Source organism: Calonectris borealis, chromosome 2 (assembly GCF_964195595.1).
Source record: "Calonectris borealis chromosome 2, bCalBor7.hap1.2, whole genome shotgun sequence".
Classification (NCBI taxonomy): domain Eukaryota; kingdom Metazoa; phylum Chordata; class Aves; order Procellariiformes; family Procellariidae; genus Calonectris; species Calonectris borealis.
The window spans coordinates 131,347,218-131,368,809 of record NC_134313.1 but is presented as its reverse complement, the minus strand read 5'-3'; the positions used below and the strand labels follow the sequence as shown (position 1 = coordinate 131,368,809).

The 21,592-nt window shown below is 37.3% G+C and overlaps 1 protein-coding gene across 2 annotated transcripts in view; it reads right to left on the bottom strand.

The window, feature by feature from the left end:
- Positions 1–21,592, bottom strand: part of TBC1D5 (TBC1 domain family member 5) — a 324,891-nt gene that overhangs the window by 110,856 nt on the left and 192,443 nt on the right. For both annotated transcript variants that reach the window (XM_075143446.1, XM_075143445.1), the window contains exons 12-14: positions 21,126–21,176; positions 20,968–21,037; positions 15,469–15,641 (exon numbers count right to left, since the gene is read on the bottom strand). In XM_075143446.1, the coding sequence (XP_074999547.1) occupies positions 15,469–15,641; positions 20,968–21,037; positions 21,126–21,176 (294 nt within the window). The remainder of the gene's footprint in view (positions 1–15,468; positions 15,642–20,967; positions 21,038–21,125; positions 21,177–21,592) is intronic.

The following is a 21,592-nucleotide window of genomic DNA, read 5'->3' as shown; positions in this document are numbered from 1 at the left end:
TAAATACCAGCTGGTCTAGCTGATTAAAATTACCTCCGAGTTGGTATTATAAAGATGCCTGGGCAGCGTTGCTGTATTAATGGATTATTGAGTGAGCGATGAAAACCTTGGCCAGCTGATGCGTTTTATTACAGATAGGCTTTATGATGTGTAATCACTGTAATTTTTATAACTAGAGGAAACAGGAAAAAAAGAAGAACCTTCTTTCCCCGTTTACACATACCAAAATCAGTTAAACCAGATCATTTTTTTTTTTTGCCAGTCTATTACTTAGGAGTTAGCAAAACAAATAATTTGGTTTTTAACAGTTCCTGCATATGTAAGACTTTATCCACACCTATACATACACCAAGAGCGAAAAACTCTATGTTTAAGGCTACACTGTACTTAGCTATTTTACATATGTTTAGGTTTACACATTGGGTATTTATTTCATCCTTTGACTACCAGGTAAGCGCTGCAACCGGCTATGTGAAATAAACCCTTGTGCATTATTTAATGACTGAACTACACTGCAAACACACCTTATATTCTCCAGGTTCAGCAATTCAAGCAGTGAGGTCTTAGGTCTGGTCTTTCCACCTCGTATCTCCCTCATTCTCCTCCCCTCCCTGCCCCAAACCTTCACGCAGTATGTCCTTTAATAGTCTCTCTAACTTCCCCCCCCCCCTTACTAACCACATATTTACCACGTTGTCTTGCTCTGATGGTAGTTTGGTTTGCTCCCAAACTTACTGTGGTAATTATGAAAATCATGTAACTGTTACCAGTTTTTGAGATTTAAGAAAAAATAAATGACTGCGCACTTGGAAGATTCAGATATATCGGTGAAACATTTTATTACAGATGACTTCTCTTGTGAGGTGATTCAGCAGCCAAGCCAAAGTTACCTCTGCCCGCATGCCATTTACTGAAAGCATCTCAAGAAAAAATACTGCAGTTTTTCCAGGAATGGACACACATCAAAAGCCAACTAATAATATCTGAGATTTTTCAGTGGAATAGGAACTGCTGAAATGTAAAAACAAAGTAAAATAAAAAAAAGGTCTTTATCAGTAACCTTAACTTTAACCTCTTAAATCTCTCTTAAGGTAACGTAGCATTGCTCTTCTTTTTTCAGATGAGATAATTAATAGTAACCCCTTCACAAAGTTTAGAAAATAATTCTCTATAATGTTCAAAAACTGAAACAAGTTACAGAATTTTATAGGACTCTGTGAAATACTGCTGGGTATTATTCCAGCCCACAAAGTATAGAGAGTTGAATTTTTGGGAGACGCTACTACATCATATACATTCACCTGCAACCTCTATGGAGAATTTTTTACTCAGGTTGGTGGAGTTTATGCGAAGTACTCTAGACAGATATTTAAGCCATCTGTTAGAAGAAAAAGCTGCTCTAAGCCTGGCATTTGATAGATCAAAAAGTAATTTAGATCAAAGATGCATAAAAAAATAGATCAAAGATAATTTAATCAACGACGTTGTTAAAAGCAAGGATTTTACAATGGACAACCTTTTTTGATTTAAAGGTGAGTCTTAGAAATAATTTTTGGTCCATCCAAGAGTAAAATCACCTAGGCACTCTCCTCTTTTCTTCATACCAAGAGAACCTGAACCGTCTTACGGTACAAATGTGTGTTTCCAAACCCAACACCTGAAAATCTGAATATGTGACATACATGTCCGACGAATCACCTGCCTGTTCTGAAACACTTTTGCACTGCCATGACTAGCAGTTGAAATGATGCTAGTTTCTGTAAAAGGAAGGAGAAAAGCATAGTTCATCAGGTAGGGATGGATGTTGCGGTTAAACAGGGGCCCTTCCACTCTTCCTAACTTCACCATTTTCTTTCTGCAGAACATCTGAGCAGGGCTAAGGGAGATGGGCAAAGCCATTAGGGCAGGTCAAGGAAGAACGTATAAGGTGAAGCTACACCGAGCAGTGAAGCTGCAGAGCTCCCTGCAGTACGTAATAGTTGTGCTAGTCCGAAATACCTCAACTTACAGCCGTGCCAAGTGCAGAAGGCAGGAGCTACAGTCAGCTGCTCACAGGAGCACCGCCATCCGGCACCTGTTAGGTCTCCATTTTACGCCTGGAGCCCAAGTGGTTCCTGCAGTCAAAAAGCTCTTTTGGAAGGGAGGTGCATTTTCATTTGTTCCAAAAACTTTTTTTTTTTTAAAATAAAAAAAATAAAATAACGATGATTTTGGTTTGGTAAAACCCCCACATTTCCCATTTTCTCCCCTCCTGCAAAACACTTAAGCTGGAGACAGGCGCAGGCCAGTGCATACGGGCAGGCTTTTCTTCTGGCAAGTATGTACTCACCACGTCGTGAAACACCCAAAGCTTTCTCTAAGTAGTTACTCCACGCACACGTAATATAGATATGGTGAGGTGACTTTCATCCCTGTGGCTGGAGTCAACCACGGGACCGCATTTTGCAGCCATGAGTGAAAAATACTCAATTTTTTAACGACTGCATAGCAATAAAGGCTCTCTGTCCCAACTACCCGCTTTCTATTTTTCCCTACGGTGTATTACGTATACTATTTTAGAATAGGAACAGTTTGCAACCCAGACGACCCGGCAGGCTGCAGGCGCTGCCATTTGGGTTCCTCTAACGCGGTGGCTCGACCGGTGCCGGCGCCGCCGTTTCCTAGGAAACCGCTGGCACGCCAGGCGGGGGGCGGGGCTGGGCGGGGGGCGGGGCTGGGCGGGGGGGCGGGGCTGGGCGGGGGGGCGGGGCTGGGCGGGGGGGCGGGGCGAGCCCGGCCCCGGCCCTGGGCCGGGTTTCAGGCGGCGGCTGCAGAGGCACCGGGACCCCGGTTCAAATCCCCCAACCGGGGGAAAAGGAGGGCTCCCTGCGCTCTCCGGCAGCACATTTTTCACGCGTTTACTGAATTTCCATCCTGAGCAACCCTAATAGGAACGAGCACTAAACCCGTCCTGAACCCCGCACCGCTGTGAGCTTTTGTGCCTCCGTCTCTGCTGAGGCGCATCCAACGCACAGCGTGGAGAGGCGCCTGTCTCGCGTCTCACTACGGATGGGCTAAGCAGCAGTGGAGAATGAACAGTGTTACAGTCGGAAAAACGTCTTACTGACGATGACGACTTAGTTATAGTTGAGATATAGTGCAAACATGAAATACTCCAAGTTTCCCCCAGCAGGATCACTTGAAGTAAGATTTAAATCAATGTCACCCATGGGGATTCACACAAAGATAGCCAACTGGAAGCACTGAAGAAGTAAATTATCTTATCCGAGAAGGAAAAATAAAAGGCAGGCAATTCTCTGAATGCTGAAATTATTACAATATATTAAACAAATATCTTTGCATTTGTAGTAAATACATATACATTGATATGCTCTGAATTAATGGTCAATTTAACATGCATGCTAAATTTTACGCAAAACAAGATTCTTAATTCACTTGGGTTAATAAACATAAAATTCTGATAATTACAGATACAATAATGTCATATGAGCACTTTAAACATATGCTGTGGGAATTAAATCCTGGCTATTCCTGCCCACTGAGGACCAGTTTTTAATCTTCGATGCATGATATGTAGTAATGGATTTTACGAGTTGACTTTTTTAAATTTGATGATCAGGTTAATGAAATTTATAATGATATTTTTCACACCAAGTTCAAAATAGTAGTTAACTCCTTGGCAGAGGAATTCAGATTGGACATGTAATGGATGTACCAGCAACTGCTGGTGTGAAAGGATTAATCATCATTTTAGACTTTTATTAAATTAGATAAAATGGGATAGGCATGAATCAGAATATATAACAATTAATCACCGGACTTTATTGAGTCTTTTAAAAATCTTATTTGCTCCTGAGTTGATAACTAATCTAGGCCATTCTGTACCAGTTTGACAAACTCTCCAGATAATGACTGTGACTAGAACATTAATAATACCATCATTTAACAACAAAATATTTATTCTTTACGTGAATTAATGTTTTTTAACATTTGCAGATGCTAAACGAAACACTCCTGTCTTAGCGTTGCGGTTTAACCCCAGCCGGCAACTAAGCACCATGCAGCTGCTCACTCACTCCCCGCCGCTGGGATGGGGGAGAGAATCGGAAGAATAAAAGTGAGAAAACTCGTGGGTTGAGATAAAGACAATTTAATAGGGAAAGCAAAAGCCACGCACACAAGCAAAGCAAAACAAGGAATTCATTCACTGCTTCCCATTGGCAGGCAGGTGTTCAGCCATCTCCAGCCATCTCCATCACGCGTAACAGTTATTTGGGAAGAAAAACACCATTACTCCGAACATCCCCCCTTCCTTCTTCCCCCAGCTTTATATGCTGGGCATGACGTCATATGGTATGGAATATCCCTTTGGTCAGTTGGGGTCAGCTGTCCCAGCCGCGTCCCCTCCCAACTCCTTGTGCACCCCCAGCCTCCTCGCTGGTGGGGTGGTGTGAGAAGCAGAAAAGGCCTTGACTCTGTGTAAGCCCTGCTCAGCAGTAACGAAAACATCCCTGTGTTATCAACACTTTCCAGCACAAATCCAAAACACAGCCCCATACTAGCTACTACGAAGAAAATGAACCCTACCCCAGCCAAAACCAGCACACTTCATCACCCCAAAACCTTGTAATTCAGCTCATTCTTTGCTATTGAAATCCTTTGCTTTTATATATTTGTTTTTTGAAATTTAGGTAAGAGATACACCATTGTGCACAGTTGACCAAAGTTTTTGGTATATCCAACTAGCATTTAATGTAAATTGTTACAGCTATACACACTGGAATTGCTAGAAAATATAAATTACTAAACTTTGGAAGTTTATTTATTGATCACTGAGAACCACCCCAGTTAAATTACCATAAACCTCAACATCACAACAACTACTAATCCAGCTAATAGGAATTAAGGGAGATGGAAGATACATAATAAGCATCTGGGGGATATGGAATTTATCCCATGAGTGTAGTAAAGAGCTCATAATTTAAGAGTGCCAAAACCCAAGTGCATCATGAAGGTCTTTCCTCACAAGTGACATTAATTGCATATCCCACAGATGCTTATTACATATTCTATTTATACCTCCAAGAAGAAAAATATTCGTTTAAAGTTTAAAGGTTTAGTACTGCTTAAACACAATGTAACACAGCTGTCTCATGATGTCACAGGGAATATCAAAGGCTGCAGCACAGAGTCATAATGTAAGAAATAGTTTAGACAGAAGATAAATCAGGGGATGCGTTTCAGTGGGAGAGTCCCAGAGCTCAGATGTACAGTAAAGCAGGATGTATAACTAAGTACTTTGGTTGGATATGGGATTACACCACTAAAAAAGCTTTTCTCATTACAGTTATTGAAAAAAGAAAAAGGAGAATTAAATCTATTTCAATTCTTTTAAACAATTTTTCAATATATGTAACATGTCAAACCATTAATACTAATATATGAATTGCTAAGGTCAAAGATGCCATTATCTTTTCTACTGTTCAGTTTATACAAATATAAATGCGTCATCATTAACGTTTCTAGATATTAAGCACATCAGCGTGTTGCAAACTTTCTGTGGGAATTATTTCTTTTCTTCTATTGCCTGATTACTCTTTTGTGATTTCTCTCATAGATAAGTAAGACAATGAGGAGAATCCTTTGATTCAAGATGTCCCACATACTTATAGTTAACTCTATGTGCATTATTAAAAAAAAACCAAAATGTGATATTGCTGATTTTGCATGTCATTCCCACGTGTACTTGTGAGGAGAAATGGAATAAACCATAAGGCCCGAGCTTAAACTCCAACAGCTCACACAACATTTATTGATGCAAGTTGTAAACAACTAAGGGCTGTGTTTAGATGTTGTCTGGAATTTTGATTTAAGCACTGTAACGATATTTAATAACAAACAACATATTACACAGTTCTGCTGCTATATTGCACATGTGGGTATGTGTATAGATTTATCTAAAGTATCAAAATATTTTTTACAAACTTCTCCACCTCTGCTAATAAAAACCTGGTAGCGTTATTGGTAAGAGTAACAGCAATCAGGAGCAGGAGGAGTTTCGTTATATTCTATTTTATTACATTGTATTACGAACTTAAAGAACAGAAAATACGAAATTTCTTTTCTCTCTCCCCTTTCTCAATGCCAAATGCAAAAGAAAATATATTGCTTGTGTGGCATTCAAAGATCACTGTACTGGACACTTTTTCAGACTTCAAGGACAAAAATATTTATATAAAGGTAATCAGAGAAAGCATGCTAACATGGTCCTAATTTCAAATAAGGTGATAAGAAGTAAAGAAAAGCAGATCATTAAAAATTACAGATGACAATGTAAAGGCCTATGAAAAGAGATGCTCTCTTGTGGACTTCCCAAGCTGATGTTATATTGGGTGATGCCGTTTTGCTTCTCTGAAATTTGGGAAGAATTATTGTCCTGTTGTCAATACATTCAATACTGAATAACAAGGTCTAGGTGCATCCACAGCCTTCTTTCCTTATAAACAGTGCTATCTGGAAATTCAAGGAAGTCATCAACCGCAGTCGATATCAAGCTGCAAGTGGTATGTCAAGAGTGTTTTCGGAGGAAGAAAACAGAAAAGCAGTACCTTCGGCTTTCTGTAAAAATTCAAGTGTGACTCATTCATTGATTTTAAAACATGTATTTGAAACCAGCTCCTACTCTTGTCTGCTTTTGTTCTTTTTCACTAGGCAATTCTATTTTGCAGTGTTGTGAACAGATTTTCTCTTCTTGCCAAAACGTGTGGGGCCTTCATGCTAAGTTACGTAACTTAACCCTTTAGGTCCTTGCGCTATTACATGCAGTATGAGGGGTGATGAAATATTCTCATTATTTTTACAGCATTAGTTTGATAAAATAATTCTATTTTTAGAAATGTTTCTCAAACATAATTTCTCATTCTTTACCTCGACTAAAATATTGTGAATTCATACAATATGCAAAAGTTACACAAAATTATGCAGCCCAATTAACAGCACTATTTTGAGCAACCTATTCCTGTGACCTGTGTTAATGGATTTTCTTTTTCGGATATAGCTGGCTTGCTTTAATATTTCATAGGATACTTTTAAAAATTCTTGCTCAAAACCACATCAGAACCAGAAAAGATACTCAAGACATGCACCTATTTGGAACAGAGGTTTTTTTATTCTGAAGCTTCTACAACTCTAGCAAGATATTGGGAAGAGGTTCACAAGGTCATGGAGAGCTACTATCCAGCTCACCCATTTTAGAAGTTGGGAAAGTTAGTTTTATTATTTCCAGGGCAGGACTTTTTCCTGTTGCACACACTTCCAATGCTGCCACGTTTTTATCCAACTCAAGAACTCCCAATAAAACAACTGCCAGAGAAGACTCAGAACATATAATCCGAATTATATAGGTTGTCTGCAGAATTCCCCACCCTTTTTTCTTTTTTCCCCCAAACCCCTCACCTCAATCAGTAACATTCGGTTAGACTGAAGGAGGAGAGAGCACTGTCCATAGGGGTAGAAATGGCTATCCAAGAACTATGCTCGGTATCTGAAGTGGAAACAAGAGGCAGACTGACTTGACTACCTGGTAAACTATTACTTTTGTGGGGAGAAAAAGCAAAAAGGAAGCATTCTTCGCAATGCTGAACACTATACTGCCTTTCATTTTCCAGATTAACTGCATTCTACTGGGCAACCACACGCCTTTAGAGAAAATGCAGACTGGCTATATTCCTACAGAATTACTATTTCACTAATTTTCAACAACATTTTCATTAGCAATGAATTGTGGTTTCAGGATATAATTTTCTGCTAAAACTAAGGACTCAGATGACAATGACCCCAAAGAGCTAGATGATTAACATGTCCTCCTAGGCCGAGGGAGACTCAGACTGAAGACTCTGCTATCCCTGAAGTTGACATCCTGCACCTTAAGGCAGTTCACTATCGCTTTTTTCTCAAATGCAATTCCCCGTCATTCTTGTCCCCACCCATGAAAATCCAAAATGGCCTAGTTTGTTCTGACATGGAATAACAACGAAATATTAAAAACTTTGAGTTTTTTACGAAATCTAACTCCTGTGCTTCCAACAGGCCTACATTGTCCATTTAAGTATTTCATACTCATTTGTTTAAAGATATCAAACAAAATTCTCTTATCTGCACTACCCACTTGATCCCCGTTGTATTTAAAGATGACAGTATAACTTTTAAATTTTACAGTTTAGGCACTAAATTTTGTTTACTATCTCTTGCCATTGCTTTGGCTGAGGCTTGTCTTTGTAGTCTTTGTGCAGCTCTTTTTTATGTGCATCAAGATGATGCAAAAGAACCAAAAGATTCTCAGGGCAACCTTCTGTCTGTATTAGTCTTCAGACTATCTTTGGGTATTGGCTTTTATCTTAAGGACTGATGACAGGATGATCTTTCCCTGCTGGATAGTGCACATGGTTCTTTTCATTACTTTATTATAATTTCTAAAGGTATGCCTTCATGGGAAAATAAAGGGCGTACTAGTAACGTATTCAGGTAAGAATAAGCAGTGAGGATAAAGCACTGGTTAACCAAAACATGAATTATCCACAGGCCTGGGTTCTACGAGAAATGCTTTGGTTACTACAAGTACTTAAGTCCAAAGTGCTGTATATTGCCTACTAACATCATGTTAACATGGGCATGTTAGCACAGTTTCATTTTTTCGGCATATGCTGAGGTAATTGCCTTCTGCAACAAGTTACTTGACCTACCTATTACCTTTTCTGTACTGATTTCCAACATGAGTTTTCTAGACTAAGTTCTGTGTCATTGAAAAAACAAAATGATGCACTAAATTAAACAGCACTGGTTAACCTGAACAGCTGATGTGATTTAAGTATAAAGAAAGCAAAGGAATAGTAAAGACTTGATATATGGCACTTTAAATTCCTTACTAGAGTGGAACTTCTCCATTCATTGTTCAGCTTTTATACTCAATAGCTATTGACTACAAAAGTAAAAGAAAAAAAAAAAGACAAAGACAGCCTTCCAAACACCTGTATATATTCCTACTAAATTCATCACAGGTTTCAGAAGATATTTATTCTATTCAAATCCACTGGTCTCTAAGCTTACTTATGTTTAATGCCACCAGATGTTTTTTTTTTTAAGGGTATGCGACAAAAGTCAAAATGGAAGCTTTCTTGCTTGTTTCTTTCCCAGATAAAGATAATTCCCTGTACTTCATATGGGAAGCACATCACCTGCATCAAGGAGCAACATAATGACAAATCTGCATTCCACCCTCACAGCCATCCAGTACTACTCATTATCATCTCAGCACATAATTATGCGGCAGGAGAGTAAAACTCGGATGAACACTTTTGAGACCTCAACCAATCCTTCATTCTGTTTATACAGTGGGCTTTTACATTATGTATATGTTAAAATCTTAAGTCTAAGGTAAGACTAAAATACTATTTGTGACAGTTGGGAAAAAGGATAAAATCGGAAGTTCATCGTACTATAATTTTCAACCTAGTACACAACAAGAAGTGGCATAAAATGAAATATATGTTTTTTCAATCGACGAACCAGAAAGCTTTTTGGAGAAACTCAACAATGAGCAACAGATATCTATCATTTAAGAACATGAAAGGGTGAGTAGCCTCACTTCAAAAGAGAAGAAAAGCAGCCCCTAGGGTTAAGCAGGATTTGCTTGCTTCCTGAAAGTTAAGATATCTACCCTGATACTTCAAGAATTGCCCACATTTATTTGCATAGAGCAAATCCTTTGAGTTAGTAAACCATTGCAATACAACTGGTATGTCAACAGTAGGTGAGGCAATCCCTCTCTCCATCAAAATATATTGTAGCTTTCTAAATTAGCTTCAGATGTGTTTCCTTCTGTCACCTAACTTTGAACTTACAGGTTTCTTCTTACAATACTTTTTTCACTATGCAAGATAGAATTCGTAGGAAAGTCTTCAGATGTCTGATTCAGCCCCTAAAACCTTCATCTAAAAATCCAGTAGATTGTCTCTCTTCTTAATTTGTGGGACCAACAGTGGATGGTAACCTTTCTTAGAAAAGCCTGTTCATCTGGCATTAAGTCCTCAACAAGCCCTCTACTGACAGACAAGCTAGGATTTCTATTCCATTTATATTTATGTTTATTTATTTATATTTATTTATATTAAAATCTGCTTTATATGTAATGCTTTGTTTAAGTCAAACAAAAATAATTACTGGAAATCAAGCAGCAATACCAGTATTTGCTTAGTCTTAGCCATTGCTAGATACTCATTTATTTTAATAGCAAGGCCAGATTTTGGTGGTTCCTCTACTACATGCACAATAGCTCAAAGTTGCTTTCATTGTAATTGCCGTCCAATTAATTGATGACACTGGATTAAAAACTACAGAGGAACTGTAATTGGTTTGGACCATGCCTTATATTATCTCTCTCATTTTTTTGGTGAAGTGTGAGAATCCAAAATAAACCCAGGCATGCTGGATGATCTGTGAAGTTCTCCATAGAAAGACTGATCTTTTAGCAAGTCTTAGCAATACTTTTTCTGGAGATCATGAAGATTTCTTGTTCTGATGACTAGCGGGATATTTTTTTTTTTTCTGGATACAATCAATATGATTTATGTTCCTTTACTGCACAGGTAAAATTCTTTAAATTCTCCCTCCAGAGACCAATATGGTTACGGAAAAGAATACTGCCTGGTACCATAATAGCATGGGAGAGAAACTAAAACAGGTGGATGCCCCAGAGCAGTGCTCATAGCAAAGCAACTAAGAATAGTAATAGTGGAGCAGCACATCTGCTGTTGACTTTGCTGTAACACAACCTTTCTAATGCTATCTTCAAATCTACACTCGTGCCTAGTTACCCTGTAACTGAGTTTGCATCCTTCTCTTCTTTTTTTTTTTTTCTTTGCTTCATGAGATAGGCTTCTTCCTGAAGTACAATTGTGGTATCAGCCTAAAGGGCTGAAACTGCATCTCGAACTGCAGTAGGCAGTATGTCTATCTGATTGATCATCATAAAGCAGAGTGGCAGCGGGAGGCAAAGTCATCGGCACTGAATGTTCTAAGAAGGCCTTTTTTGTACTGAGATTAAGCTATCATGAAATATTTACGCTCACTTCTGCATGCGCTTTATTGTCTGTTGGATATGTGCTTAGAAAGAGTTTGCTTAACCAATACAATACTGCCATCCGTGTTATGATGCAGAAACTAGTGAGTTCATGCCAACAGTTAATTTTTGCTCTTAAATAAAGCTTTTTACTCTTATGTCTTGTCAATTATCTTTGTGTGCATTATTTTTGTACAACCATATCATATATATTTACATGATCTGGCTGTACTTACTCCATGCAGTTCTATGAGAATTTCATCTGATGCAATATAATTCACTTTGAAACTCTCAATACATAAATTAAAGCAGTAATAATGATATTATGTGGACTTTTCCAGTTGATTAATCTTTTCAATGAAATGTAAAAGAAGTCCTCTACTACAAATTAGTATAAATGGAAGAAAATGTCCTAAAATACAGATATATGAAGACTTCCCTCAAACCTTGTCCTTTCTCAAGCTGAGCGCGCAACCTGCTTAATTTGCCACTGCAAACACTGGCCACTGCAGAAACTGCAGGATGGTTTTGCAATAATTATTTTGTACTTTAACATGAATTAGAGGTAAGGGTCAAAGAAATTAACACTAGAATACCATTTAATCTAGGACATTAATCATTGTTAACTCATCTAATTTTACAATTAAACTGAATATTCAATCTGTCAACCCTTCAGAGTATCCAATCTCTTTGTTCACTCTTAGCATAATAAAAAATATAATAATAAACTAGAGAAATAAAAAAATAAAATAATAAACTAGAGAAAAGTTTATTATCAGGAAGCATGTCACTGAACTGTTAATGTAATCAATTCCATTTTATTTTCAAACCATTCTTGTGCTTTACTTTACAAAGTACAAAATTAGGTATGATTAGTTAAGTTTGGTTAGACTGTATGGAATTCGCAGCGCTACCAGGAACGTGAAACAATGTTATTCTGCAAAATATTATCTTAGGGTCTAAAAACAAGCTAGGAATACGGCAAATAAAGACGACTGAAGAATGCTAAGGCACAAAGCCTTTATCTCTGTATTGCTGGTTCCATTGCTATATTAATAGCAGCTGAATAATTATCACAGGGACACACAGCGGCTGACTGCAAGTGAATGAATGTGCAGCCTCACAAAAATTCTAGCTACAGAAATTCCTGTGCTAAGGCTGCTACTGTATATGACACCAACTTGAATGACCAGAGCACAGAAGTATGGCATAGCCAGGACCCTAGTACACCTTGCTATACCTAACAGGGTTCTCTTTCAGATCAGCAGTGAAATGAGATAGCCAGGTAATGCGAAGTGTGTTCACTGATGCCCTCCAGAAGATAAAGAAATCCACTCCCTTGAGCTAAAACTTCACAAAATGTAAACTACCCAGAGAAGAGATTTCTTCTCACCTGGCAGAGCCTCCCAGCATGCAGCCTGGCATACCAGGCTGAGGCTAATGACACCACGGTTTGCAGAGGACTAACCGATGAAGAAAAAATAAAGATTTTTCACATTGATATGATAAACACAATAATGAGTATACTCTTCCACAAAACCAGCATACAACCTTTGCACTACTGGACAGCAACCAAAATTAATGAGTCGTACCACACGTACTGAAATGCCCGTCACAGTTGGTCTTGTAAGCAGATAAGCATAATTTCAAGAAGTGTGTAACCACATTTTATGTTAAAGGACAGTTTCTGAACGTGGAACAAGGACAGTATAACAGACTAGGGCACATGACCTCCCAGCAGAATAAGTATCTCTAGTGTTTAAAAAATAAAAGGACTATTTGTGAACATCAAAAGTTGAAATCAACTATATGAACATACAAAGAACTGTTTCTACCTTGCCCCAGAAGGTTACAGAAGGATGCAAAGTATAAAATACTTTATTTTTAAATCAGTAAACTGTTTAAATAAGTAAACTGTCCCCTTGTTCAGGCTAGGGGACACTGCCACTAAGTACAAGCCTTTCGTATTGAGACTTTTCACCAGGAACCCCATAATATCTTTTGAGCGAAGTTCCCAGCCTTCCTTCTACCATTTGTATATTTTTTGAATGACATCAAGGCTGACAGATGAATATTTATTGTTGGCAAATCCAACAAACTTCAGAAAAACAACAAACTTCAACAAAAAGCTCACATGAATTCTGCACTTGGGTTATGTTTAGCAATTATTGATAACCTATTATGTTTAAGAAATGCTGTTTCTAGTTCAAGAAATGTTAAATACAGGAAAAGATCCAGCATCTGAGACTGTCAGCTGGCTCACTACTGGAAATTACTATTCTGAAGAGTTCAAACATCATTAAAGGTGAGAATAATACAACACCGTCATGTTCCTTTCCCTTTCTTTTTCTCCTGTCCTCTATACTAAATCAGAAATCAGAGAAGGATATGACCTCACAGGCAACCTACTTTCCTCTTCTACCAATGCAGACTCATTCTGTATGATACTATCCATTTCTGAGGGCTTTTCAAAGCCTGTCTTTAAAATATTCTGATGGTTTTTCCTTTGTTAATTTTGATATATTATTTTACAGTCTAACAGCTCCCTGTTAGTAAGATTTTCCTGATAGTCAGCCTGAAGCTCTCTCTCATAATTCATTCCTTTAACTGTAAATTTCTTTATTCAGATTCAGTTCTATTTATGCCACACCAGACTGCACCATTCTTCTGTTATTATAATGTTATGTTTTGAGTTGAAGTCTAATTTTTTCTTTCAATTATTTCTCTTACTGAAAGGCAAAATCTTATACTGAAGTGAATACCTACAGTACAAATTATTTTTGCCCCAAAATACCTGTTTGCAAATTTCTGAGGTTTATCTTATTTTCTGTGTGTTTTCATAAGCCTTCATAAAAAAGAAACACTGTCTTTTTGTTTTCCTTGATATTTATACTGCCTACTTATTCGTTACTACCCCTGAAGTTTATTAAGGATCCTTGCTTTCTTCTCCAGACTAGTGAAGATATTAAGAAAATACACAACTCTACCCTATGCAAAAAATACTGTAATAGGACAATCTGTCCTCTTCATACTTTTAATACCGTGAGTTTGCTTGGCTTATTCTTCCTCTCCCTGTAACCCCTTCGTATCAAAACTATTTAAATAAGTTTTGTAGAATTACATTTATCTTCCTAATATAAGTTATTTGTAAGTGTGGGACTATTACTTAGTCTTAGTTCAACTCTTCTCTTAAGGGTATACTATGATGTCTCAGCATTTTTCCATTTTACTATAGCATCAAATTAGACTTTAATGTTAAGTATTGCAGTTATGGTCTGACATTTACTCAGTCACCTTTTCCCTCCCTTTCTACATTTTCTATTGAGTTGTTAAATGTAATTCACAATTACATTTGGAAATTCACACCTATAAATGAAACCTTTATTTTTTTTCATTTAAGGCAAAGCCAACCGTAATTTAAATCATTGCAAAAAGTAAAAAAAAAGTTAAAAGTGTCATTTTTCTGCCACTGCAACTGCACATATAGCTTGCCAACTCTTTAAGGTATGATCAAAACGAATCAAATGTCTAGAATTCCAGATGATGAAGGCAAAATGCTTCCTCAAAACCACAGTCAATTCACAGTTACTCATGGTTCATCTAAGTTGCATGCTCTGTATTGACCCAGACTGACTATAGCAGCCGTAACTGGTTTGGATGCCATGCTGTGCAAACACGTGGACAAGCCCACGACATCCAAAGTCACACCTGGCCCAATAAGCCCCCCTGGAATGGGGGTGCACAATACACAACCAGCTGAATGGATCTGAGCCAGCTTAATGGAAAAAGGACTACCTGGGCTGACTCTGCATACAGACACTTTATTATCTCCATGCCTTAACTTTTAACATGCCCCACTACACTTGCATTACCAGTATCCAAAACACCATTATTGCAATAGATACTGAATTGGTGATAAAAATAAGTTTCCTACTGATAAAATAGGAAATAGTGATAAAATAGGAAACAGTGATAAAATAAACCATTCAATGCTAATAATTTTCTCCTTCCCCCCTTCTTTGTGTCCTATTATCCCACTTCTTCTTATAGGAAAACCACAGGTAGAATATGTACCCGATTCAGTACGTTCTTCATCACCGCACTGGGACTCTTCGTCAAGTTCTCTAATATGTAGCTGAATGGACTTTATCTGCACTGGGAATGCCACTGTCACAAATACAACGGTGGGGTGTCATTTACTGTAATGCTGCCAATTGAATTAGTTCTAAGAGACAAGCTGTACTTCTTTTGAGCCCCATTCCTCTAATCCTAAATTTAAGGGAAAAAATGTCCTAATATAATGAAATAAAAATAGAAGGAATTAAATTAAATAATGCTTAACAAACACTTACAGTCCATAAATCTGTGGAGCAATTTCCAGTCGGTTCAGATGCATGTACAGCTCAATATCATGTTTCTTCAGCAGATGATCCTGAATTTGATTTACCTTCGCTACAATAGCAATAGATGGGCCTAAGTCCTGTGGCCTTGCAAATGGCATAGGTGGAATCATCACATCCTTCTCCTGCAGACACATAAAACAGGAAAAAAAAGAACATCCCATGAAGCCTTATTGTCTAAAGGGAATGTCTACAAGAGACTTGTTTTGTTGTAATCATTGGCTTTCAAATAAACATAAAAATATTAGTAAGTCGTTTCTTTTCCAGGAAAAGAGGAATCTCAAGTATCCCCTTCTGTGGAAGGTATTGTGGGATTTCCCTTCCCAGGCGGGCCAAGGTTCATCCCCTCATTCTGCATGTCAAGTTTTACGTGCATGCTTTACTTTTCATGATCTGACAAAGTGTTGACAGCTTTATTTTAGCTTTAATATCAGCAGACTGAGTCAGTCCAGAGCAAAGCAGATGAATGGTAACTTAGTAGAGAATATACGTCCTCAGAGGATAATAAATTGCATACCAAATAGGAAATAACTTATTTTCGAACAATCCTTTCTGAACAGGCTTCCTTTGTGCAAAAAATCTGGTGGCTATACCTCAAAATCTACACAACTTTCATAAAGCATCAGAATACTTTTAAAACAAAAAAGAAATAGAACACTGAGATGAACCTGACGGTTAGATGGTAGCTGGTTGGAGCTAAAGGTTGAGCAAACTGTGTCATGAACTAGAACATGACACACACCAAGTGAAAACAGAGGAAGAAAACTACTGGAGTAATAGCATCCTTGGACCTGATACAGCTTTAAATTTGTTCTTCTTGCAAAACAGCGATGCATTATTGAAAAAGAGACAGAACGCTAGAAAGAAATGCTGCAAGTAATGAACGCCACTGAATAGGAAACATGTAAAAAGGAGGATGAGAAATAAAAAAGAACAAGTCAAACCTATCGAAGGAAAGATTGGGGAAAGGGAAATGGAGAATTAAGCTGTCAGGAACAATGTTAAAGATATAAAAGAGGGAAAATTGGAACAGTAAGAAAAGAAGATTTTGCAATGATTTTGTTGCAATCTGTCATCATGGCTCTCTGACCTGAAAGCTTCACTTTAAAAAATAGTTATTGTTTTTCTACCCTTTTGCTCAGTATATTGATAAAGAAGCATTATCAAGGTCAAAGTGTTAATACTTTCAAAAGACTTCATTATAGCTTAAACTGTTGAAAGTCAAACTCACTTGGTTCAATACAGTGAAAAGCACATTATTTTTAACATTCAATAAGAAAGAAAGGTTTTTTTTTGGTATAAGCTAACCCCTCAGGGATTACAGTCCCTCTTCAATCCCACTCTCTCTGTATCAGCATTTTAAGAGGAAGGAAGAGAAGTACCCATATTTCACAATCCTTTACAACATGGTTTAACATTCAAGTGGGTGGCGAACATTTAATAATTTCTACCAAAAAGCCTATTTTTCATGTTGATCTCCTTTGCTTGAAATATTTTTTTCTTAATTATTCCATTTCTGTACTGCAGAAAATATTGTATGATGCTGAGCAGTGATTTCAGGTAAAATGTTTCTATTTAAGGATCTGATCAATTATAAATTGTATCTTAAAATCTGCTTAATTGTTGCTTTGCTATGGCAATTGCAGCAAAGGGACTGATCTGTCTATTACAGTGCGGTGATTTTGCCATGCTATTGTGGTACCAAGTCATATTCATTTAAGATGCCCTAGCAAATTGCTTGACAAAAGCTCCCTCAGACTGTCCAGTAAAGCTCACTGAAATGGCATCCTTTCATTCAAAATGTTTTCTGTTCTAGCAAACAGAAATTTAAAATAAAACATCTATCATCTTAGGGGCCAATAAGAAATGTTGCTACTTACTTACATACTAAAGTTCTTCACAGCTGCAGGTACGTTGAGAAAGGATATTTCTCTTACCCCTTTTTTAAATTATTCTATTTACTTCTTTATTACCAAATTGAGCAGCCTTCTTTTTACCCTGATTTTGTTTCTCCATTGTATGGCTATTTCTTATTGTTGTTTCAGTCCCATTTCACTATTTTCTTGGTCACATGCTAGAATGCAAAATACTGAAAAAGGGTATCCACTAATCTCCTTCTAATCTATATAGAAAAACACTCTTGAAGTATGATATGATAACATTGCCTTAACGTTAAATGCCAGTCTATAGTAATTTTTTGCATAAACATATCAATTTATCTTTGCAACTAATCATAAAAGTCTGTAACACTACGTATTCATAGACTATGCATGTTGGCACACATCTGGGGTATGAAGTTTATTCCAGTTTATTCAAGTTGAGTTTAACTTCAGCTTGACCACTGCACGCACTCGTAACTCTGATGACTCAAAAGCTTTTCTCGATTCTAGGCATAGATTCCTGTATAGAAATCTCAAAATTAGAATCTTTCTACTTAGTTGGACTTGTACTATGAGAAGACTAGCTAGTTACCCAGATTAGCCTTTACATCATTAGTCGTCTGTGGGTTTTAAAGCCATCTTTACAAAATTAGAAGACAGACTCTTAAACACTGGCTCAAGTGTCAAAAGATTCTGAATATCAAAACTAATGCAAGCTTCCTCTTACGGAGGAGTGCCAAAACTGGCACTTGCAGCATTTGTGCACCTTGGCATAATGCAACACTGACACACTGCTGACTGTCAGACTGACTGACTATCATCATGGCTAAGCGCATCAAATAATATATTGGCTTGCCATTTTTAAAAGCGTGAGGTAAGTAAATGATATCCATCAAAATGCAGTTCATCGGCATCTCAGAAATTAACCCTATTAACAGAAATCTTCAAAGCATGACACAATCTGTGGGGACAGCAGCTGCAATCAATAATCAATGCCTTGACTGTCCATGCCTCCTGATTTGGTGCACTCCCCCAAGAAGCTCAGAGGATGACTACAGTGCATATGATATGTCTGTTGTCTCCTCATACGCAATTTGGTTGAGAAAATGACAATACATTTAGTCAGTTGAAATCGCTCCAAAAAATCCCATCAGCTGGTGTGAAGGAAACAGCCCAAACAGAAAGATGCTCAAATAAACTAATACAACCAAGCCGCCAAAATGTTTAACTAGAAACGACTCACAGCGCCTGTGCCTAAAGCACAGAAGCCAAGTGGACAACATAATACTGTGCCCCTGCCTGTACTCACTATGTGTTAAGCTGCCTCATGAGACAAAACATCCGTTTTCTTTTTGTGAGCTTCTACGTCTTGGAAAACATTTGAGTGCATGGGTTTAATCATTGACTGCTAACACGAAATATAAATGATCAATCCCAAAGGGATGTGGTTCACAATAAAAAGACAAAAAGAGGGACGTCTTAGAGATGGGCTATACTGTTTACAGGAGAGCATCAGGTTCACCTCTAAGAACAGTTTAAATATAGCTATCAGTGAAAGGCAGCTAAAACATTCTGATCAAGTATTAGGAACAGAGTCACCAAATCCTGCCACAAAACATTACCTACCACAACACGAACCGGAATGGCTGGCAGTCGATACTAATACAATTTATATATTCATGCATTTAGGAAACAAATGCTACGGCAGTCAAGAGAGGCTAGGACATAGTACAAGCATAAACCGTGGACAGATTTCTCTCATTAACCACCAGGGAATGGAGTAGCTGGAGAAGCTCCTCTAATGGCAATTGGGAGTAATGGAACCAACTGTTAGAGGCTGTAAAATGTAACATGTCTCTCAGAGCACATGCTTTCATTGCTTCCTTTGTGAAGATTCAGACTTTATTACGTAGCTAACCCTCAAAGTCATGATTGTAAAAGGCATATGTACAAGAAAGGATTATTAAAGATTATACATGTTTGCAAAGAACAAAAACAAACAACTAGATATTAATCCATGCACTTTGCATTGTTAATTTTTCATACCACAAAGGACTGGAAAGGGCAATGTAAACTTTCACCTTCTACCCAAGCACTGTAAATCTGTAAGCAGACCTAGTTATTTCCCAGAATAAAATTCAACCTCAGATTTTACCAGAAATCTTTGTCACAGAAATTGGAACAAATACATTTTAATACACTGAATTCTGAAAAGCTACACTCAGAGAAACACGTCTCACAGCTTTGTGGTTGGAATAAAAGTGATTATGTAATAAGTTCATAAAATTTGTATCTCATATGCTTTATCCTTAGTTACTGAGAATTATGTAAAAACCCAAATCCAAATAGTAATTTATAACTGTAGATAGCTTAGGCCAAGATGCCAATGTGTAATAAAATATATGCACAGATACATTTAGACATTTAAAGAAAATAGAAGCTTTTATGTGAGTCTTGGGGGAACATCTTTTTCTTCAACACACAGGCAAAACCACCTCTCAAACTGGTACTCCCTAATTACAGTTTGCAAATTCAGGTTTTGGTGCACACATGTGGACATCCAAAACCAACCAAATTCTTACTAATTTTTTGTTAACTCTAGATACTCACCCCATGGTCTATGTGAAAAACGCTGAAGTGAATCAAGCTGGAACTAAGTTTGGAGGACAACTCTTTTAGGATATAATACACTGAATGTCTTGGCAATACGTGTAATATGGCTATGTTTTGCTAGAGCCTTCTACACACACTCCATCACACAAATAATTTTTCAGAATTTAAAAAAGAGAGAAATGTAAACAGGGAAAGAGACAGGAAAAAAGTATTCAAAGGAAATCTCGAGTAATTGACTGAGGGAATTGTCCCTCATGCCATGCATGAAAAATGGTTACGGGCAAGGACTAGATGGTCCCTGCAAAGAAGAGTTCTGTAGAACTAAACTCAGAACACAGAAAAAGCTTTTCTATAAAAAGAAGCAACATACTAAATACAGCGGTGTCTGTATAGCTACACAGGAGATCTGAGGGCACAGACATTCCCTCTGTCTGAATATCCTGAGATCAAGAAGAAAAAAAGTACGGAAATGGAGTGATGAAGTCAGATGCACCCTGACCTTTGATGGACAGTCTATGATTAAAGTTTTGGTTTCACAGCAAATTGTTTATATTGTAAACAGTTGAAAACAATTCAAGCCTCAATACGTTAAACACTGCCTATATGCATTTATTTAACATGACATTTGCACAGGTTTTGGGCATACAGATGTGCCTATGACAGGCATTCTTTCGAATGCTACACAAGAACATCACTCATACATAGGAGAATCTGTGTTTGCACATCTGGCACTTGATTACCAAGTGATCTTTCAACAGATAGGAACTCTCAACTGGAAGACTTTCCACAAGTGCTCGTGATCAAAGCACTCTGAAGAACCTCTAAAGAATGTAAACTTGGTTCAGCCTGCTTTAACCAAGTTGTTTAAGAGAAGATGCCTTATTAGCTTCAAATTACTTCATATTAAAAATCACATTTGCTTAAAAATACAATAAATACATTTTAGAGTAATATTTACCTTCTGACTGTCATGTTCAAAAGTTGAAAACCAATGTTCTGCAGTTTTCATAAGACGTGTGAACATTGCACTGAAGGGGAAAAACCCAGAAACTTGGTGTTAAATAATGTATTATAAATAAGAGCAAATTAAATGTAAAGCAAGTTGTTAAAACTTACTAGGCATCATGTTCCAGATATTCAGGATTCAAAAGAACTTTCATTTCCTCGCTGAAAAAGGCAACAGTGAACAATCCAAATGTGAATGTTTATTTTTGGTCAGCGTTCTGCATGTACTATTATGTATTTATAAGCCAACTTTCATATAAAGTGCAAATGAGAAAACTAGCCTTTTTAATTAAAAAGAGCAACTGCATTGAACAAATGAAGTCCTTCCTTTTTATAAAGATCAAAAACAAATTAGCTGCCTTGTCTGCACTACAATGAAGTAACCATCTAATTATTCCAAATAACAAATTACTGAATGTCACAATGTATTATTTGAATATGCTTGATCTAGAATAATTGATTGCTGCACAATCTATCACTGTTTGTCCCAAACAAAAAAAATATGGTTACTGGTCAAATATGCAGTATCAAAACATTAATTTATTTTGTTTTAATAGCCTGTATTTTTATTGTACTTT